Here is a 23,075-nt window from a genome sequence, read left to right on the forward strand (position 1 = left end):
ATTACTGCTTTGTTGGACGGTGCACTGGATGCCCCTGACTATAATCATAAAACTATACCCCCGGCATTGAAAACTAGGTAATTTTGGTTGGTAACTTTTCGCATCATCTTACCAGAACCACATTTAGGACTCAAAAAAGTTGTTACATCATTGTATTTACCAGGTGGTGTTGGACGAAAGTTGTACAATTTTTTTGTATCACAATATACAGAAATTGATTTATACACACCACAACGCAGGAAAGTTTTATGCATATATTCAGTTGGATAAGACTTTTGTCACAGAACAACTCAAACATTAATCTTACCACATTACAATCATTTTGTGAACATATTTATCTTTATAAACGTGTTAATTTGTACCTATACCACTACACCAAATAATACCAAATTTTACAAAACCGACGTTTTTATCAACAACCATTTTTTCACCGAAACAACCGTTTTGTGTTGGACAAAATTTGACAACATCAGTTGGCATACGTAACTCCCATTGGCATCCAAATGTTTTTACACTGGGTGGCGTGGTACAAAAACTCCTCCCCTTGGCCCTGATCAGGATTAGTCCAGTCCCGTTTCAACCCGTAGTTTACCCAAGTCCTCTTTACATTTTCGGCCGACGAGTATTCGACAAACTTTGAACCCTTTGGTGATGGAAACACGCATTAAAGCTAAATAAGGTATCGGCATAACACAACCTAGTAACACTGCGCTACAGACATGTTTGTTTTGAATCCAAAACGTATTACCGCAAAAACAACAATGGGTATAATTCTTGGACAAACGTTTTTTTGTACAATTTGAAATTAAATTATTGATATGTAATTTCAAAAGCGCTTTTAAGTGCCAAATATAACCATATGTGCATTTCTATGTTTTTTCACCAAGCAATTTTTTAAAGATATTTTAATTTTGGGAACTTACTTCAGCTGTTCCGAAATACCACATGGCATCTACGTTTTGATGCTCAACTAGAAACTTTGTTACGTGGTCACGGCTTCCACTCAAGACATTAACAACACCCGCCGGTAGATCTGACGTGTCAAAAACCTACGAAAACATTGCACAATATTTTAGAAGCATTTGACATTGTTGAGCTAAACATGGCCCGATCAAATATCACAGAAAATTGAAAATGTTGTGAACAAGATCGTGAGAGCTTTTGGGAAATTCGTTACTTTCGTATTACACATTCCCATGTCAAGGCCATCGGGGATCGGCATTCTGTTGAACGCCGCATGCCAGTTTACAACTTTTAATTAATTTCACGTACCAACCGTAAATCACTTGCCATTAATTATCACCTCGAGGGCCCTGCTCTATGGGCTTGTTTTCTGAAATTTACCACGGTATTTCCAAAAGCTACAGTTTTTAGATTTGACTACAAAAAACATCCTCATACCTGGTAAAAATCAAGAGCAGGGATTGGGTATTTTTCGCTTGGAATTATAACAACACAGTTGGCTCGAATCACGGCTGGAGCGAAAAGTGAGACAAACGCAAGTAGGGGGTTTGTGTCGGGACAAGCAATTCCAATCACACCAACAGGTTCCCTGATGCAAACCGTGCAACCATACAACTGTGTTTCCTGCCAAGTATTAATCACACTTTTGAAAAACTCCATATATACGGATCGGGAACACAGGTCAGTAACTGATAACAAAACTACATACTTGAACAACGCCGCCGAATTTATCGGCATATGCTCCCCAATAAAACAACCTCTGAATAGAAAGATCCACTTCATGCAATGAAGATTCAAGGTTCTGGCCTAAGTTGTGAAAAAGAAACTTACATTAGCCGTTGAAAATAAATATTACACTCTCACAAAACGTCCGTTGTTTGTAGCGAACCTGTTAGCTGGCTAAGTCGGTTCGCAACTTCACTGCGACGCAGTTCAAGATTTTCCGCCATGTAGTACACAATCTGCGCCCTATAACACGTGGACAGGAATCAAACAAAAATATATAACTCTAAACTTTCTGGAACGTATTCACAAATTTGAAACGCCATGAAGTGAATCATAAGCTCGAGTGCTCAATTTATATAATAAATAAATTACTAATCTGTTCATGTGGAAAACCGGACCTGTTGTGCGCCGCTCTTTTTCCCCATCCAGGGGCAGCTTTATGAGCCGCCTCGACTGCATTTCTTACATCTTTTCTATTGCTATCCCCAACATATGCAGCAATGTGTTTATTGTTGGAGTATATAGGTCTCGAATAGCAACCGTCTGGGCGTTTTTGCGCACCCCCGTAATATACCTTGTACGTGTGGTCAACTCTGCAAAAAATTGATAAACATGAATTGATGCACGAGTATGTAAATTTCAATCAAAATCAAAGTGGTAATACCGAGAAATGACAAGAACTCAACAAGAAAAATCTATGTGCACAAAGTATTATCAGTAACAGGAAATTTATCCAAATTGAGCGAATAATTCAATGAACTTGCTTGGGGAGACGAATGCCATTTTGTTGTATTTCTTGGTCAGTTGGTTGTCCCTGTCCAGGCGCAGGCATCATACTTTCACCAAAGTTTGATCCAAATGACTTCATGTCGATCTGAAAGCATAAATAACAGATGTTGGACTATATAGACGACCCTTAAAAATTAAATATACTGGATTACTTTCATGCAAACGTTTTGTTATCATCCTGACATATATCAAAAACTATTTTTGATGGGTCGTGTGTTGTACAGTAAAAATGTAATGAAATGTTTATAAAAAAATAAGCAAACACTTGGTACCTCATCACATAGCGGCCGAGGTCTTTCTTCCCAAGACGGTCTAACATATTCGAACAAACCTTCTTTCCCCCCATCTCGGCCAAACCCACTTTCTCTATAACCCCCGAATCCGGCCGCTGCGTCAAACATGTTGTGACAATTAACCCACACAGATCCTGCTTTTATGGAGATTGCGAGTTCCAATGCTAAGAAAAGGGAAGTAATTATGTTGAAGGAAAGTAGAATTTTGAAGTTATAAAAGCTTTAAACATGTACTGTACATTTACCACGTGAATTTTAAACATATGAACCATTCTAAACAAATCGTTTTACTGCGGATTGAAATGAAAACTTTTTTTCCGAACCTGTAGGAAGGTTGTCCGACCACACGCTTGCCGCAAGACCATAGTTTGTATTGTTTCCGATTGCTATTGCCTCTTTTGCAGTACGAAATGGCAAAGCAACCAAAACTGGCCCAAATACCTTAACAGACGTTATGTCAGAGCGTCAATGAGTCAAATAATTAAACGCATATTGAAGATTTATTTATCAAACGTATACTCCTCTGCTTATTTGTTAAGGTTTTACGTTTTTCATGATGACAATGCTTGACGATACACACAAATTATATTGAACATTTCGGAAGCGAACGCTGACTGTTGGCTTGATAACTTATTATTATTTTACCTCTTCCCTGACAACCCGTGAAACGGTCTGAACTTTAGTGATAAGTGTAGGTGGATAATAAAGCCCGGTTTGAGGTACAGGCACAGGTGCATGATAAACATCTGCCCCTTCACCTTTTGCTTCCTCCACATACTCTGTTATAGTTTTCAACTGTTGTTTGCTAACAACTGCACCAACATCAATGCCCTGAAAGGTATAATTGCAATGTTGAAAGAGATGGAAATTATCAAAACTGTTTTACTACTGTGTCTGCACAGTATGATGATCTACCAATTGGTTATGAAAAAACATCAAGATAAAAGTATAAAACCTTCCTTAAAATTACCAGAAATAAAAACCTCCATTACAATTACTTCTGAAATAACAAAAATCTGTATGCACTGTACAGTACCACCAAAATTACAAAAAAATGTGTTATGGCTGCAATACCACTTTGATATTACGTTTTTACAATAGCTGGATCACCAAAACCATAGTATTGAGGCAATGTTCACACAGCAAAAAAATTGTGTTGACCTTATCAAGTGAGTGGCCAAGTCTAAAGTGTGTCATTCTCTCCTTGAGTCGGATTATCAGATCATCATATATGTTTTCCTGAACAATTAGCTTGGAACCAGCACTGCAAACCTTCGAAAGCACATAAACTCATACAATATCTTATAACAAAATGTTACTTCAACAACGAAATGTTTAGCACCTGCCCTTGGTTAAAATAAATTGCATCCACAATGCCTTCCACTGTGCTGTCCAAGTCTGCATTTTCCATGACAACCACTGGTGATTTACCTCCAAGTTCAAGCGACAACTTCTTTCCACTCCCAGCAGTTAAGCGCCTTAAAGTTTGTCCAACCTATGCAAAACATATACATGCTACACAGAATAAAGTACATCACAACACAACAAAATACAGGCGTGGATCCAGTAAAAGCCACTTTGTCAATGTCAGGATGCATTGCCAGTTTGCTACCAAATGCTCCATTTCCAGTGACCACATTAAAAACACCTAAAAAATACTTCAGTTAACACAAATAAACATTAAGAAGTGTCTTGAAATAAGAAACCTACGTTTATTCAAAATATTTTGCAAAAAAGATGGAAGTAGAACAAATATTTTGTGGAATACAATTTGTCAACTGTACGCAGAATGTTATTTATAACCTTATCCATAAATTTAAACTTTATAGTGTAGGACAGTATTGACATTTGCATTATAACTCTTTTTATTATACAGCAAACAACAGTGTTTACCTGGTGGAAGCCCAGACTCATGACATATTTCAGCAAACAAAAGGGCAGAAAGCCTTGTAAACGTGGCAGGCTTTAAGACCACCGTGTTACCCATTGCCAATGCAGGACAAACCTGCCAAAAACACAAACCATTGAGTTGAATCTGTGGCTATATGTTTGTTGTTCTTTAATCTTACAAAATTTGAAAAATTCAAGAAATACCCATACCATATTTATCATTACACGAGATGTATGTAGAAAGGTCTACAGAAGAGCCACTTATACTGTGTTAAAATCACAATTGAACAAACCAACAGACAGACATGCAGTAAGTAGAACTGACCTTCCAGGTTAATAACATCAAAGGAAAATTCCATGGCACAATTGCTCCCACAACACCTAAGAAGATTTTCACACATTACACCACAATAAAGTCAAGTTGCTGGGTTATTGCCCTCAATAAACAGGTATTTTAAGCATAAAAATATTTGGATAAACAGTAATCAACATTTTTATTTGCAGAATTTAAAGCTTGTTTGGAATGACCCATCCTTCTGAATGTTCATCCTTCATACAAAATTTATTTGAAATACGCACATACCAACTGGTTTCCATCCTCGCATTTCTGTATCTGCAAGTTGGGCCCAGCCAGCATGGTGGTAGAAGTGTCGTGCCACTAGAGGGACATCACAATCTCTTGTTTCTCTGATGGATTTTCCATTGTCAAGAGCTTCCATAACAGCAATTAACCTGTGATGTTTCTGCACATTTCTTGCAATGGCATAAAGATACCTACAAAAGTAAAAAAAACATAACATGGTGGAGTGTATGCATAAATTTAAAGAAATGCTAAAAACCTAGCTCTAGAATGTGGTGGTAGCTGAGACCATGATTTGTATGCTTCCTTGGCACAAGATACAGCATAATTTACATCATCTTCTTCGCCCTGGCACAGAAAGTTAAAACTAGTCAACAAACTATGGGCTACAATTAAAAAAGAGGACTATACCTGAATTGTTGTTGCCAATACCTCACCCGTTGCCGGGCTACATGTTTCATATGTTTTGCGATTTTCTGGTATCACCCATTTTCCATTAATAAAATGTCCAAGTGAGTTGTCATGCTGCTTCAGCCAGGCCTGCATAGTTTAGTACTATCGTTACAAACAGAATTCATAAAAGACAATGCAAATAATTTTTATACTATTTATCAAAAGTTATCAACCTTTGCAACATTTGGTGCTTCTGGAGCAGGCCCATATTCCATTGTACCAAATATTCTTTTGACCTGGCTTTCAGTAATCAAAACATTTGCAGCCATTATTGTTTTAACAACAAGATCACCTAAAACCTTGCATATAGCAGCATTTAAACAAAATCACAAAAAAATTTGACAATATACTTATTTTTTAACTTTGGAGTATTTAGTCTCGAAAATGAATTAACTTAATCATTGCACTGCAGACAGTTATATAGACTGTTTCCGTATCTAAGGTCTCATCAAACAAAGTGTGGCCATAGTGTGTTTCACATTAGTCATGTTGTTTGGTTCTAAGTTAGGTGTCAATCTGATCACTGTTGACTGAAAAGTATCACTAAGTGGAAAACTCTATGCCTGTTAGTTGAAAAGCTTGCCCATTGCTACAGTCACCAACAGCACTGATAAGACTTTTTGATTGAAGCAGAGTGTCCTACTGTCTGCAGCTTATGATAGTTATGGGTCTTTTGTTCCTATATAAGTTAAATTTTCAGAAAAAGACACCACCAGCAGTATGTATAAAAATAATTTCCTCAGAGGTTTAAGGCATGTGTAAGTACTATATATGAATTTCACTTTCAAAAATTGCCTCCACTATTATTACTTTGAGCAGAGTCGGGCAATACTTTTGTTGATATTTCAGTGTATGCAGTTAAGTGAGGCAAATTAATCAACATATTTATGGACTTCTTACCTAAATATAACCAGCACTTTTAAACGAAAGGAGATGTGTACGTCAGGATTGCAAAAAAAAGTTTGCATGTTAAAACATGACCTAAGCATAAAATGTCACCCATTTTGACAATTAATTAAATACACTTTCACAGTCAACTTTGGTCTGAGCTAAGTTAAATATACTATCTTTCATCATGCAGTTTTCCTAAAATTTGTAGTAATAGTAATCTTCACATGGCAATCGCAACCTCACAACCAAAACAGAGTTTGCATTATGGTTTCCACAAGTGTGCCAAGATGGGTCAAGTGATTTAATGTAAAATTGTCCCACATGTTTGTCTGTAAAATTATTTTAACTTTCCCTTTTACCAAATTAAACATTTCGCAATAATAAAGTATACTAAATACACCTATTTGGTTAAAACCTGCATATACATTTAAAGCAACATAAAAATGATGTTGTTAAACTAATAATAAATGCACTTAAAGATCTGGAATGGTGTGATAACATATAACCAGATTTTTCTACATTTAATTTCCAAGTGTCAAAGCTGATTTTTTGTAATAGACGTTAACATCAGCCTTTGCAACACTTTGTCAAAAAAAGTCCACCTGTAACCACAGAAGTTATAGACCCGAGACTGATATGGCATATTGCCGAAATTGAATTAAACCATACGTTAGTCACGTAACAGAGACTATACAATATTTTGCAAATGAGGAATGTTTACAACAAACGCAACATACGATTTTGCTCTAGAATCACTTTTGACCATTGTATTTGTCGATAAAATGTCCGAAGAATCCGCAGCAAATAATATGACCTACACGCACAAAACAGCTAAAAAACATAAGCGAGATTGAAAACTTTCGAGTTTTTTTTTATGAGACTTGACTCTTGCAGCATTGAACACGCCCACAAATGATGACACGCCCATTTTTTAAACGAGCATGTTGTGGAGTAAGATTTTTATCACAGGACAAGTGTTCAGCATTATTGGTTTCCTGGCATCAAGCCCCACAAGGAGGGTGCAGTCGGCATGATTCTAGTGGCCATGAATGCCATTTGTTTGTTTTAAAACTAAGATCACACAGACACACGAGATTTCATAAAAGCGCTGGCCCTCGCACAAGCACATGTTTTTTCTGGCATAAATCATAAGTTTTAATAAATAGCGACCTACTTCATTGCTAAGCAACGTGCTTAGTTTTTGGTTTGAAAAACATATTGACCTGCTATGTTAATTACTCGAACTTAGTGACACGCAAAAGCTAAACTCACTTACAATTTATAAAATCAATGTTATTTTTTTTGACAAGTGTTGAAGCACGGTGGTGATGGAGCATTTCTGCGATAATTTGTTTTCACTCCAAACTTAACACTTTTTCATTTATTTAGGCGTTTTTTCAGCCTTGTTTTTTACACGTCCGTGTAGATGCGGCTCAACCGACAGTAAACTCTGGAGACTCGTTTCATTACAAATTTTTTATTGGGTAGTAATCCATATCCGTGTCTTTGATTACATTGGCAGGATAAAAAAAGGCTATTACTTTAAATATATGATAAACACAAGCTTTCGCAAGGTACAAGTGGCCCAACACATTGGAATGCAGGTAAAAAAGCAGAAAAAAACTTCTGCTTATTGTGTCACTACCTACACCTCATAAAGGGATAAGTAACATCATTTTGACAACCATTTGATGACAAATATGGTTCAGCAGTGGAAGTAGAAAATTGGATGAATCGGCATAATAATAATCAGCACCAAGTGAGCATATATCATGGTACCTGAACAGACAAAAGCAAAATTCCAATCATTATAGTTTTTGTGCTTACTATGACCTTATTTGGCACAATACAATATTATGATGTATTAGTAAGAGCCAGTATTATAAGTATAGTATGGGCCAGTCTCTTCATTCTCAGAATTATGAGCAAATCCATAAACAGTGTTCCTATGAAGTAATAATTTTACAGAAAAAAAATTATTTAGTTTGTTTAAGATGTAAAGGGTAGAAAAAAAAATACCATGGCCTGTTGTGTTTATTTCCTCCATAACAACTGGATCATACAACAAAGACTTGTCAAAAGTTTCTGTCTTCGAATTACGAAGTATTTTGAATGACTGTTGGTAAGAATCTCCAATGCTAGCAACAGTGAGTTCAATTTCTTCGCAAACAATTGTATTACTTACAAGTTAACGTTTGCCATGTAATTATAATTACCATATTTTTGAATAAACTCTGTAATTTGATCTTTGCTGGAGAACAAATTAGTATTTGTTACAAAAATAATCTGATACTTTGAAGTTATTTTTGGTCTTCCAACAGTGTTTAAGTAAGTAACTGAATGCAAAAACGCCTGTCTACTAGCTGAGCATCCTCCAGTGTGTTGAATATTGTCAACAATAAATTTGATAAAGTTTATATCATAACTTGATATCTCCAACTCAACCTAAATATAAATTTTAAGTCAAAAAAAGTGCCATTACACATTATCCAGTACATATCACCTGGAACACGTCTTCTATATTTCCGGAACTGCAAACCACGTTTGGGTTTCCACTGATTTGAACAACACCAACCAGTATATCACCCTCCTCAATAGCACCCACATTTTGATGAATTATCTTGTATACAAAATTTAAATTGTCCTTGAAGTTTTCCTCTGTAGTCGAGCCAGACATGTCCAAAACAATGAGTAAGTCCTTCTTGCAATTGTCACAAGCTAAGTAAGAAGCAAAACAGAACAATTAAATCAATTAGTATTTTTGTATCATTGTCAAACGTCCACAAATGTTTGCAAACACTCTTTAATGATTTTCCATTTGTTGAAAAAATACCTTCACATGTTGGTATAGAAGAGCTCCACTGTACAGAACCATCAGTTTGTGGCAAGTTACACTTGATAGTTTTATTTCCAAGCAGCAAATAACCATTATGACAAGTTACAGTACATTCTGCATTGTATTGATTTCCGTTCGGGCAAGATAAAACACCATTTTTTGGTTCAATTAAAGGAGGCTGACATAAAAGGTCTTCACAAAACAATTTGTTTTCAAATATAAAATGCATGTTAATTTATTGTCAGGCATGTAACCTGTTTCACACTCGGGTGTTGAATCAGACCATGTTAAAACACTGTTTGCATTTTCAAGACAAATAATAACCTGTGGTCCAACAAGGAAACTTCCCTCAGGACAAAAAAACAAACATTCAGACAGAAAGAGATTTTTTTCAGAACAAACAACAGTCAAATCAGTACTATTATAAATTTCTGAACATAGTTTTTCTGCAAAGGTAAAATAACATAATCAATAACAAATTAGCAAACTACATTTTTCTTACGCTTGCAAGTTGGCGGGGCAAAATTCCATTCATACACATTTTCAAACTTTTCTATACACTGAAGTAATACATTTCCCTCCAAAACAAAATTATTTTCACAGTGGAACTCACACAAACTTCCTACGTGTGGTACAAATGTACACACTGCCTGGCCATGTGAAACATGCATTCGCCTACATCGAGGACCTGGAAACAATAAACTGAAACATTTGCAACATTAAGTAAACTGCAACTAACCTGGGCAGAAAAATGTAGTTAGGTCATGGCTGATTTTATACACAGTTGGTCGATAATCTTGGATGTCAGAAGCGTAGAAATTCAAGTTTGTCTCCAAGTTGAAAATCTCACCAGGATTCAGACTGACCACAAAAATATTTGCTCCTGTAATAATTTCACTTTTCTCAATGCTTTTTTGTGTACATAATCATTTATCTGACTGATCTTTCTTACCTGTTTCCATAAGAATTTTAGTTTCTGCGATATCGTGGTTCCCTGGATTACCATACACAATATAAACCAACAGTGGCTTTGCAACTGGTCTTCCAGTTTGTACTAAAAAGTCACTAATAATTTTCAAGTAATGCCTACTTGAAGGACAATCTGCTACATGCAATAGATTTTGAGCAATTTTCCTGACACCAGGAAATGTGTTGTTATCCATTAGTTCATCCTAAATGTGAAAGTTACATTTAGTAAGGACCATAAATGGGTCGATATTGAACCTACTGTTACTGTGTACGTTGAACCACACATATCAGAGTTTGTTTGTGCCACTCTAAACCATATATGCTCGCTTACTGCCAAAGGAAATAGTTTTTCAATCAGAGATGTAGCAAACATAACAGAATGGTCATATTCATTTTCTGGAAGTGATCCATTTAATAAAATCATGACATCTATGTAAACCTTGTCACATGCTTTAACAAACACAATTTTTTTTTAAATTTTGGTTTAGTGTCATCAAAAGCATTGGACTCACCGATATTCAACAGCGAACCATTTTTCAAGCTTTCTACTCAAACATAAAAAATTTTTAGGAATAGTAGGAAAGTACAAAACGAAACTTACCAGAGCAAACATTTGTTGAAATGTTCCACATCCCTTCACTATTGTCAGGGGATGGATAACAGTAGTGCTTTTCTTGTAGTTGTGCATCAGGACATGATACAATGCACATAGAACCAAGTTTGTTGGAGTTAGTGCAACTGACATCATCTTCATATAAAACAGTCAATGGAGGTTCACACAAGGCCTCTGCAAACATTTTTTTAATTAAATATATTATCAAAATTCTAATGTTTAAACAATTTAGAAGTAGAGCACAAAATTTCATTCAGTTAGCGTGACCTCTGTTTGCACACCCAGGTAGGTTTTGCATATGTTGGCTTATGATTGCCGAAACAATTTTATCAATTAAAATCAGTAAATACAAAGATTGCTTTGAAAAAAAAAATTTTTTTCCCATTGGTGAAACAGTCTTTTCCAAAACATATTGGTATCACACAAAGTTTTACATCCTGCTTTTGTGAAATTTATGCGAAAAACTTATGGGTAGATTAAATCCAAGTTCAATGGACTGACGTAATGAGTTCAATTTACTGACCTCCAATTGCTGCAAAGTTACTGTGTATTTTTGTTGAAACATCACTGAATGTGACAATGCTGTGTTTTTTATATGCGCTGTTTTTAGGTCAAGGTATGAAAAAGGTTGAAAACTACTGTTTTTTATGAATAAGTAATTGCAATAAAGCAAGTCTTTTGGTACTGTAGTTCACATATAATTGGTGGTTTGTTTATTTAAAACAAGGGTATCTAACCACTTGCTTGCAAGAAAATTTTGTGATGGTGTTAGTAACCAACATGTATATTTACATGATTATTCATTTGTGAAATGAACTAGTTAAAACAGCAATTTTATGCCCAATATGTAGAGCACAAGTGCAAGTTCATCTGCAGTGACAATCATCAAAATGTGGTGAAAACCAGAACATGGCCCTTCATTCAAAAGGAAAAACTTGTTCACTGCTTTATTAGTTTCTGATTTTAATGTATATAATTGCAGTACAACACCGGTTTATTGACATTTGTTCAATGTAGAAAGTTTCAGGCAACAAAATTGTTGGATTATTATTGTAACTTGCACTGGCATTACAGCAAAGGCACTGCAGTCAAGCAGCCTTGAGTAACTTTGTTGCAATAATTTTGTATTGGCTTAAGTTAAGAATCACAGAGAAAAAATGGTTTCTGCTTCTCTCCATTTTTCGTTAAGAATGGATCAAATTGTTCTCATTGTGGTGGGTGATATGCTAGGCTTACAAAAATAGCAAATGTGACATCTTACAGCAACATACCTTCACAGACAGGTTCAGGAAAATCCCATTTTGAATTAGATGCACATAAAATACTCGAAACTCCAACAAGCATAAAGTTGTTGTTGCAAGTGAAAGTACACACAGAGTTTATTTCATATGCATTTGTGCATGAAGTTTTTCCATTTTTTAAATCTTTTACCATTTGGCAGGTTTTCTGTTCTTCTATAAACACAATTTTTGCAGTGTCTCTATTTGACAGCAACCTTATTTAACACAGCTGACAAATTTAGTGTTGTTAAAGTAAAACCACGATCCTACAAACAAAACATCTTATAGGTGGCGTTATGATAAACAAAAGTGTAAAATAAACACTCCTAACTTGTAATTCACAAACATACTTTCCAAAATAATAATGTTTTGGAGAATTAATGTTCATGTTAGAGCATTTCGAACACACGTTTTTTAACAAAACAAAAATTACTAAAATAAACAATTGATCAACTTTTATATCTAAACACATAACAGTATTTAGTGGCAGTCTGACATTGAAATTTACAACTAAATTAAAATACCTTATTTTGGAATATAACGTCTTATAGAAAATAGTTGTTATCTTTCAAACTTAACTTTGTGAAACTTTTTCCACTCCTATGACAAATTATTAGAATATGCATTGTTTGTATGCATTTCTAATGCTTGACAATGTTGACATGTATAGCAAATACCAAGCATGGTACATTGACTAACAATTGATTACAAACTGCTGTTATAATACCTTCACAAGTGGGTGGGGTTTTACTCCACACCCCATAGCTGCCACATATTAGTTCCTCTTGTCCATTCAACAAATGCCCTTCTGCACAACTATATTTACAGGAAGAGCCAAAAAAGTCAGTATCAGTACACTCCACTAAACCATTGCTTGGACTTTCCAATGCAGTGCAAACGATGCCTTCAAAGATAATATATTTCCGCAACATATGAATACACAAGATTTTTTAACCTTAATTAAAATACAATGTTAGGAACACAACTCATGGGTTTCTTATAATTCTGAGTATAAAGAGACTGGCCCATAATGTTATTAACACTGTCATGTTTGAAAGAAGACGTTTCAGCAACATGACAGTGTTAATAACAATATTGACTAGTCTCTTTATACTCAAAATACATTGTATTTCAAATAAAAGAACTTTGTCAACTACACATACGTTCACAATCCGGAAATTCATCTGACCATTCCCCTATACAAAGAATTGTACTTCTTCCACTGAGGACATAACCATGATTACATTGATATGTACATATTGAATCCTGTTGATTGCTATTGGTACATGTCACATTTCCGTTTTCAAATAGTGTAAGGGGTACACATGTAGTTATTGGTTCTGTACATAATGTGTATGTTTAATCTCAATAATTTAGACATCATTCCCAATAATTTGCAGCAGTTTTTCAAAGTGTGTGAACTCTATAGCCAAACAAACAGGTTTGAGGACAAGTAATATTTGCAAAGCATAAAAAAACAAGTTTTCATATGAAGTAAACACACCTCAAAACATGTGAGAAATAATTTTGTCATACAACCGTTTAATTTTGCACAAAAAGAACTTAAAGGCTGAATGATAAGAACTTAAAGGCTGAATGAAATATTAATGATAAATATGGAAAATAAAATGGCATAGACACAGACAACACTATAAGGGTTATCGAGTCATATTCTCACTAAAAATCACATCTTAAGTACGATCACAGCGAGTCGCACTGGAAAGTGATGGGTTGAGATAAGCCTCATATGACGTTAGGTGATCACCCAGCTGTGCTGGCCAAAGCAAAATCCATTGAAACAAAAATGCTAACTCGGTTCAAAGAATATTTTCCTTTGGCAGACTTAGTCGTCTTGAGGGCTGTCCAAATATGATAGTGCAATTTGGAGGCGATTGGGATCAGCTGCAGATTGTGGTTGTCACATCATCGTAGGTCTTGTTTATGATTAATTGCACATGTTGATGAAGTCTTTTTCGCACAAAATTACCATAAGAATAGCATTGGATTTATATTCACAATACCCATTTGAACTTAAAAGTGACCGCTACAAAAACCATTCCTACTTAAGGAGGTATATTATGTGTCAGGTTTTATTCTGAAACCTTGCAGTACTCTGTGTATGTTGTGGTGTTTTGGGTATTAGATTGATGAAAATCTAATTTCTACTTCATTTTATAATTTTATGCTTGGTTTTTGATATAACAAAGTGTAGAAAGGTAATATCTTTATCCTGGATTGATCATGTACATTTTTGGTGCATAAATTATTTTAGGTGTGCATTATTCATACTATTTAGGTTTTCAGTAGCACATAAACCACTTTGTTCTCCTCAGGGTATATATTTGCAATTTATTACGATTCCTTAAATATCCATCATATACAGTAGCCATTCTATAAAATTTAACTCATGTATCTTATGTATAGAATTTCTCTCTGACTTGATTGTGTTGCCAAACCCATCACAACATGATTGGCTTGTGGCGAAAACAATCAATTTCACAATTAGTTTAATTTTTTTTTTTCAAAAAGTAACATTTAATAACTTTATTTTAATATTGTCCAGCATAACAATAGAAAACTTCGTGAAATATTAGTAATAAGTTTTGTGTTTGACAAAAATTTTCTTTCAACAACAAAGTGATGAGATTAAGCCTTGGCAATATAAGAAAGTTCTGCTTTTACATATATTTATTGTTGTTGTTTTCCATTCTTTTTAATTATTTTTTTATAATTCTACTCAAAGCACACTAAAATGTTTTAAATGACTAATGCGTAACAGAGATACATTTAATACAGAGGTCAGCAAACCATTTCACCAGAGCTGAATGCAGATCTTTTCCCCAATGGCCTGGCTCTGCAGAAATGGCAAGCTTAAGTAGGAAAAATTAATAACATACATAAGTAATAATCATTAGGTCCATTAGCATTGCGGATTATTAAAAACATATTTAGGCGAAAGCGAATCAGATTTGGCCGAATAAATTTTGTTAAAACATACTCACATCCCACTAGGCTTTAAAGTGAATTAAAATGCAATTAAACACTTTCTTGTGACCTGTGGGCATTCCCACAGTTAGCCAAGGATTGAAGTGGCTCGGTTTAACACAAATATGAAACATGAAAATGAATAAAGTGTGATTCACTGCTCAATGTGCTTAAGGAATGAACTTTGAGATGGTAATGCTAATTAGGTGTTCAATTTGCAACACACAGTGGTGTGAAACTTATTTCTGGTGTGAAAGTATGGCAGTGTACAAACAACATGCTGACATTGTTACATAGAGCAACCGCAGTGAGCAAAACTATAAAACAACTTGCATTATTATTGTTGAAAATCGAGGAAAATTTATACTTTCTCAAATGTAATCGTTATAATGAAATAACGATATGAGGCCAAGGTTTTTAATTTTAAAAAACAGAGGGATGCATATTGGTATTTTTATTGAAATAAGGCGAGAAATGTCCACCTGGAAGTCGTCTGTCACAATAGAAGGAGGACGTCACAAAGCAACTAGTGATATATGAGGGTTTATTTTGCAGTTGAGTAAGCATATATACATGCGCTGTTGTTAAGGCGATTTTGAGCCAGTTTCGGGCAGTTTTAGTTTTGTGCGCTTTGAATAAGGTTGCTACTTGGTGCAGGGTTCTGTAGAAAATTGAACTTTTTGAAATTTATTGCAGTTTAATGCAAGGTTCATCTCTCCTTCACACAATAGCATCAAAGCCAGTTGCTGAATAATTGCCTAAGTAACCCCCCCAGGGCTGTATATGCCCCCTGTAGGTCATAAGATCTTCCAGGAGGCTCAACAAATCCTTGCTGTGTACTGTGCCATCCAGGAGCAATATTTTTTTAACTTTAAAGAATATTAGGTTCCTATATAAATCACAAGACCCAACAACAGTTATTGGAAAACAAGCAGAACTTAAAAACAGATATCTTTGGTTTAATTGCCATATAGATCCTTAACCTGCAATTGTACTATCTTCAAACCTTTTCACATCTGAAAAAAATGAATCAACAAGTACAAGTCTATGCCAGGTTTAGGATTATAAGGTGGACATGCCTTCATACTAGTGACATTAGCCATTGGCTATGGTCAAGCTTCATGTCAATATTAGATTTGTGTCACAGTTCTCCGATATAACCTTTCGGCATTCAAGTATGTAAGCATGGTGTAAGGAGTATTTATTATTATTCCGTATTGTCGAAATTCATCTGTGCCAAGGTAAAATTAATTACAGTAATATAGATAGACCTTGCATGAACTTGCTTCTGTTTTAACACACTGCTAGAAAGAGATGATGCCTTCTTTAAGGCGAAATATATTTTTCTGCTATTAAAGCAAAGTTTATATTACTTTTTCAGTCATATACATACACTGTTTACAAAATTCACACATATTGCTATCCGCCAGCACAAAGCTCTTGCTAATCATGAAATTATTATCACTGCTGATATGCACATTGGTTAAGATTTCAAACAACTATAGAGATACATATACCTTGACATGATGGAACAGGATTAGTCCATTCCAAGAAGTTCTCACATTTTGCGAATTCCTCGCCATTTATATCATAACCGGTGTAACAACTAAATGAACACAAACTTCCTGACTTCATCCCAACTGTGCATGTCATTTGGCCATTGACTGGAGGTTCAATTGTTGTACATTTCCCTTCTGTAATTCCATAAAAAAACAATTGGGTACAGGAGTTGATCTTATCTCAACAATTGGTCAGAGTAGACTTTATAATCATACATCAGTGTTTGTGTAATTAACTATTGTGCATTAGTGTGCAACTTGTGAGATAAGATCAACATTAGTGTACAGAAAAAAACTAACTTGTGGCAACTATGGGCAACACAAGCAGAACAACAAGTTTGGCAAAAAAATTAAATGGGTACCATTTACATATATTTATCTCTTATTTGTTTGCAAAAAATATCGTTTGCAAACTAGGTAAACATAGAATATATTTATCCACAAAAACAGTTATGTTGTTATGCACTTACTTGAACATATTGGATCTTCATTAATGTTCAGCTTCCATATATTACTTTCACAAACTGCTTGTGTAGCACCTGATAGTTCCCAGAAAGTATCACAGGAAAATGTAACAACTGATCCAATTTGTGTGCCATTAGTATAAGATGATCGTATAGTGCCCAGGCTTAAAAAAGATGGCGTATATTCAATACAGTCCGCAAAAGCACCTAAAATTAAAATCAAATCCATTTTGTTTTGATTAAGAAAACTGCTATTCATAATCCACATAAAAACTATTAAACAAAAACAGTGGTATTGGCACCCATGAAACCAATAGGGTTAGACACCCATGTGAAGAGGACCCTTATTAGTCAAGCACCCATGTGAATATAATTTCCTCATGGAGAATCACCGTCTGCTATAGAAATGCAGCAGGTTGTATCCTTCAGTCATGATTTTGGTCCATAATTAAGAAGATTTTTGATGAGTTCCATAAAATGAAATTCTTTGCTTAAATGAAACTGCCTTGCACACATATTGGTAGAACCAAATCTCCAATGAGGAGTTAAAATTTTAGTAAAAACCTAAGGTGACCAAAATTTAATATTATATTACAAGTTTTGGGTGGATCACGATATAATGATGATGTAACAAAGCAATCATTGATGTATGGAGGGTCAATTTTACAGTTGAGTGAGCACATGCATGTATGTTTTTTTGTTTTTTTTAGGTCCCTATTCATGGTTCTGACTTCGCGTCTACAATGGGACTGATGCCACAATACTGCAGGTAAAAATGTTTTTGTTTATGCAAAGCTGAAATTTATGAAGAATATAAATATATACCAAGCACCAAAAATTATGTTTAGACGAAAAAAAAGTCTGGAATTAACTGCAACTAGCGTGTCTAGCAGCTGAATTGTATTGATGAGCATGTTTAGTGTCTCTTTAGTGGGAAAATTGCCACATATAAAACAAGACTTATAATCAAATTAAAAATGTGTTCGTCAAATTCTCCAGGCCACTTTAAAAAGTTTTAACTTAGTTGTATACACTAACAAAAAACATTATAGATAAGCTTTAGTGTTTGTCTGCTGTCAGTTTCCATATGATCAAGTCTATTCTTCGCAGTAAAAATGCTCTAAACAGCCAAAGTTAAGTCAAGATGTTTTTCTTCGCCGAAGCGGAAATTTTCGTTTTGGGTGCTTGGTGCATAAGTTCTTCGACAATTTCTGCTATGCCTAAACATAAAATTTTTCCACAAAAAGGATTTAGGGCTATGCAAAGCGTGTTTTTGTAAATAACTCCTATCTAAACCAATGCATTTCAGCCACAAATATAAGTCACAAGCCCCAGCAACAGTTATTGGTAAACAGCGCTGCATTATTGCAGAGGACCTTGAAAACACGATTTCTTTTGATTTATTTGCCACATATATCTTCATGCAAAAAAAAACAGTATAGTTAGAACAATACCTGCATTTAAGTAAAAAAAAATTAAAAGAAGCAAAAAATTAACAGCCCATGAGAGTAGAAAAAACAAATAACTAATTTGTAATTAAAAATTCAATCAAAGAAACTGTTTGTGTCCAGTTTGCAAATTACACCAACCTGATATTGAATGACAAAACAACAGGGTCCACAACTCCAAATACATTGTGTATGTCCATGTGTATAATACCCCAAAGTTTCATTCTACAGGTTTCTTTTCGATGTACATCAGTGTTTTAAAGGATTCAAAACAATTTTGATACAATATTTAATAATGTATATAAAATACAACTTTATGCTTGGGGTTCACAGACCTGAAAATAGTTTCAGAAAGTATTCTATAATTGAATTCTTTATTTCTATGTAGGTCACCCTATTTTTCTTTAGTTTCATAACATCTTACCAAACATACACAATTTCATGTGTTTTGGTTGCCAGAATTTTATGAAAGCTGAAGGCCAAACACCCTTGAGTCAACAAAACCAATGTCCTATTTACTATGGGCGGCCAAGCAAAATGGGCCATAAAATATGTGAATCAAAACACATCAAATTCATGTAAAACATTTTCACTTAAAAGAACCTCTAATGTGAAACAATTTAGTAGAAAGGCCAAACAAAATTTAAGGCCAAGCAAAACTCAGAAAACAAAATTTTACTTAAAAGAGACCAATAATGGCAACTGGGCTGCCTACTGTTTGCAGTAGTCGTTGCAGCGATTTCGCGCCAATTATGCTGTCAGTTTCAATTATAGGGTTGACATTTAAACCACCTCACGGACGTTTGTTGGAAATATCATTCTTTCTGAACTAAAATAGTTATCAAGGCATTGCATAGAGGTATTTTAAAAGCAAGCAAAACATATTCCATCAACGATACGTTTGTTTCGTTCAACACATGCTTCGGCAATGCTACACACGTCCTAAAGTATCAAAATTCTTGGTCTTTAGGCAAATCTACCAAAAAACAAAATGCTCTTAGTGTGTAACAACGTTTTTGCATAAACGAACTAAATATTAGAGTTATAATGTTGCAAAGTCTTAGTGAAAACTAATGTTGAGTAGCCACGCAAGAAACGGGGAAGTCCCGTTTCGCCCGTCCGTGAGGTGGTTTAAGTGTTTACCCAATTATAGCGCCCCCTTAACGTACGGCACTGCAAGTATAGTGTAGGCATAGAAAACTAAAAGTAAAGTATTCTATGGTGTATGTGTAGAATCCTATAAATTGACTTGTTCTGGTTCCATACTAATTGCAACTCAAACTCGCTCACTATGTGACAAACCACACAGGTTTTTTCTTTTTTCTGGCGATGCGGGCCTGTCCTTTGGGTGTACGCGCACTTGGTGGAACAGAGCTTCAACGCCAGCTACCAATCGTCCTTCCGGAAGCGAGTCACCACGCCCACCAAGCTGCTCATAGGATCTGGACCCTGCATTAACCCATCATTTAACGCGACTCCTTTGCATTTGGTAGCGCAATCGATTACCACACTTTTCCAGCCGTTTCTTTCTCACGTTCACAGTCTACAGGAACGGCAAAACCCTTGTCAACCGTGCATGGCTGTGATACGAAGGTCTTCATCTTTTAGCAGTCGTCTTTTCAATCTAACAGCTCGTTTTTTCAGCCATCACTCGATTGTCGGTCACCTTCGGAGCACCCGGTCTTCATGAAAGTGGAAGTTGAAAATGACCTCTATGGTTGAAACGTTGATGTAGAATCCTATAAATTGACTGGACCTGTTAGGGTTCCACACCAATCGTAACTAAGTTTAAACTCGATGACCATGTGTTTTCTATTCCATCCCAGAACCTGCATGTTGAAGTTACTACTTTATTTCATTTGTAACTTATGTTGCAGTACAAATTTATGACATCAATTGAGGGAACCAATCTGGGGGATACAGTTAGAACCATGAACATTTAAGATGTGGTCGGGACATAGTTATCAGGGACAAAAAGGGAAAAGGACATTTTCTTCAACTCTCGTTTGCAAAGTTGTTTCAAGTAAGTACTAGTCATAAGCAATTTGTAATTTAATTGAAAAAAACAAACATTTAAAATCATTAGTTATTTGATAAGTAGCATGTTTATTTAAACTAATGTAAACTACATTGTACTTAAGAAAGCTGTCTAGCTCGCAAACCACAAAGAAACAATTCGAAACATTGAGCAGGAAGTACACGATTTTTGGAAACACTCTGTACAAAGTTGGGGGATCAAACTACCAGGCATGCACCTTTTGTATTATATTAAGGCAATCCTGTCTTGGTACAGATACTCTGATAATAATTTGAAAAGGAACCCCGCATGGAATCTTTCATATTTATTTATGTAACCCTAGGGGTTCCGCAGAAGTTACTTGGATTTTGGTTTTCATTTAGGCAGCCTATGTTTGCCCAAGTCGTAACCCAAGGCCACCATGTGTAAAGAATTGCCCTTACATTTTTTAAGTAAGTGGTCCAAATGAACGATGTGTGACTGTACATAAAGGCATGTATAGTTCCCGCTTTGCTGAAATTGTTTTTTTTTTATTTGTAGAAGAAGAGCACCACTAGCAGCAACAACACCTCATTCGATACGTTTCCTTTAAAAAGTATCATCCGTACTATCATCCGATTTCGATTAATGCAAATAAAACAAATGAATGATTTGACATACGGCCTTGTGTTGAGTTCGTATACGTTGTAATAACGTCATTGGAATGGTGCAGACAATAACGTTTTGTTTACGTTATGTAAACACGTGAAGACGACGAAAGAATGCGTGGTTGTGCTAACGTTTCAATGTTACGTTAAAATTCAACGTTTGCAAAACACTTGGAAATTACGTGATAAAAAACGTTTTAACAACGTTGATGGTAGTCTACACTTTTACGTCAGAAAAACGTTTTGCATACAACGTCTTATCGTCCTGCAATAACTTTTTATTAACGTTTACAAAACGTTAATTTGTTAGCTGGGGTTACCTTAACTGTCGGTATACTACTATGAACGTGAGCCCACCGCCCCCCCTCCTCCAGCACCAACCAAGTATTTGATTTTTCGACTGCCCTTCCTTTGCCCTGTAAACTATCACATACGGCAAGAATTACGACAATTTATTAACACACGCAGTTTTCTCCCCATCAAACTGCGCATGATCCATGATACCACTTCCCTCTCCAAACTCTTCAACTTTAAAGACAAGCAACAGCTTCTCCATCGCTGTAATGTTGTGTACCAACTCACCTGCTCCTGTGGGGCCACTCACATTGGTGAGACCACACGCAATCTTGCCATTCGCATGAAGAAGCATCATCCCTCAACAAAAGCTGAAAGCGAGGTCAGCAACCATCTGTGGGGAAATTCGGATCATCAGGTTAAATTCAATTCGCCGAAAGTTCTACACAATTGTTACATAAAATCTAAATTACTGATTCTGCTGGAAACACTTTACATCCAACACCATAAACCAGCACTCAACGTAGATGACAGCTCCAAACCTCTATACCTATTCAACATCTAGGTCCGTAGTCCGTACTGCAGCCTGACACCATAGTATACTATGATTTAACCCAATGCATTTTTCATTTTGCGTACAGTGTTACTCACGCGTGACGAAAAGAATTTCCATTCCATGTTTTAGTATTCTATGATAATTGATAAAACAGCTACTGGGACAGGGTGTTATTGTTGTTACTGCATTTATGATCGCTAACGTGATACACGAACTTTTGAAAAAACGACAGAGACAAACCGTCAGTTAAGTCGTTTTGTCCACTCACAGCAAAAGATAGAAGTAGGTTTTTGAATTTTGAGGTTGGCAAAGACCGCCGAGAAAGGCCGACCAAATTAGATGATGATGCACAGTGATTCTGTCATAGTACCACTTTTTGAGTTCGCGTCATAAATGATTTATTTAGTTCGCCACAATCAACCACTAATGTATTTTTCGCAATATAGTTCGTAACTAAAAATGTTGGAATCATCAAATTAAAGCCGACACAAAAGTAAGGATAAAGTTATGACATCACACCCAAAATTACGTCATGTAATGTCACTGAGAAAAGAAACGCACCATCCCCGTCTTATCGAAGTTCAGAGTAGTGTCGTTGCTGCCATATACCCTTTGGTCTTCCGATAATCAGGGACAAATAATCCTTTGGTTTGTGACGTCATAGTGACATATTTTTGTGTGATGTAAAACCTGTCCTTACTTTTGGGGTAACGCAATCTGTGGATTCTCCTGTGTTTGAAACTGTCCGATATCTGCAATATAAGGAGCCTTCTCCTATCTAAACAATGCATTTTTTCGACCCGAGCGCCTTGTGTGATGTCA

At 35.5% G+C, this 23,075-nt stretch overlaps 2 protein-coding genes across 2 annotated transcripts; both read right to left on the reverse strand.

Moving 5' to 3' along the window:
- Positions 1–134: 134 nt before the first annotated feature.
- On the reverse strand, positions 135–5,990 carry LOC145910471 (aldehyde dehydrogenase family 16 member A1-like). The gene is made up of 19 exons (XM_082997607.1): positions 5,868–5,990; positions 5,653–5,781; positions 5,501–5,589; positions 5,245–5,435; positions 4,987–5,042; positions 4,665–4,776; positions 4,325–4,419; positions 4,114–4,266; positions 3,933–4,043; positions 3,417–3,602; positions 3,095–3,212; positions 2,751–2,935; positions 2,454–2,563; positions 2,088–2,282; positions 1,853–1,932; positions 1,673–1,770; positions 1,402–1,587; positions 924–1,049; positions 135–643 (listed from the first exon to the last, which is right to left on the reverse strand). Exons 1-19 carry the CDS (start codon positions 5,961–5,963, stop codon positions 470–472), a joined length of 2,490 nt encoding a protein of 829 aa, XP_082853733.1. The 5' UTR covers positions 5,964–5,990; the 3' UTR covers positions 135–469.
- A 2,141-nt stretch (positions 5,991–8,131) lies between these two features.
- LOC145911744 (P-selectin-like) lies at positions 8,132–19,046 on the reverse strand. Its single transcript, XM_082999169.1, has 18 exons — positions 18,881–19,046; positions 17,298–17,498; positions 16,786–16,962; positions 13,447–13,623; positions 13,011–13,187; positions 12,275–12,457; positions 10,992–11,177; positions 10,903–10,935; positions 10,650–10,840; positions 10,374–10,593; positions 10,161–10,304; positions 9,924–10,109; positions 9,676–9,867; positions 9,419–9,613; positions 9,089–9,303; positions 8,802–9,030; positions 8,605–8,745; positions 8,132–8,364 (listed from the first exon to the last, which is right to left on the reverse strand). Exons 1-18 carry the CDS (start codon positions 18,924–18,926, stop codon positions 8,291–8,293), a joined length of 2,967 nt encoding a protein of 988 aa, XP_082855295.1. The 5' UTR covers positions 18,927–19,046; the 3' UTR covers positions 8,132–8,290.
- Positions 19,047–23,075: the final 4,029 nt, after the last annotated feature.

This window comes from Ascidia mentula, chromosome 8, assembly GCF_947561715.1.
Source record: "Ascidia mentula chromosome 8, kaAscMent1.1, whole genome shotgun sequence".
Lineage (NCBI taxonomy): Eukaryota > Metazoa > Chordata > Ascidiacea > Phlebobranchia > Ascidiidae > Ascidia > Ascidia mentula.

Excerpts from the sequence above, each read along its gene's own strand:
- LOC145910471 (XM_082997607.1), bottom strand. The coding sequence starts at position 5,963 with ATGGCTGCAAATGTTTTGATTACTGAAAGCCAGGTCAAAAGAATATTT. Across the intron at positions 2,564-2,750 it reads CTCGGCCGCTATGTGATGAG|ATCGACATGAAGTCATTTGG; the intron begins GTACCAAGTGTT and ends TTATGCTTTCAG. Across the intron at positions 644-923 it reads GGTATTTCGGAACAGCTGAA|GGTTCAAAGTTTGTCGAATA; the intron begins GTAAGTTCCCAA and ends CCATCACCAAAG.
- LOC145911744 (XM_082999169.1), bottom strand. The coding sequence starts at position 18,926 with ATGTATTTGGAGTTGTGGACCCTGTTGTTTTGTCATTCAATATCAG. Across the intron at positions 11,178-12,274 it reads TCCTGAACCTGTCTGTGAAG|AGGCCTTGTGTGAACCTCCA; the intron begins GTATGTTGCTGT and ends AAATGTTTGCAG. Across the intron at positions 8,365-8,604 it reads AATAAACACAACAGGCCATG|GTACCATGATATATGCTCAC; the intron begins GTATTTTTTTTT and ends TTGTCTGTTCAG.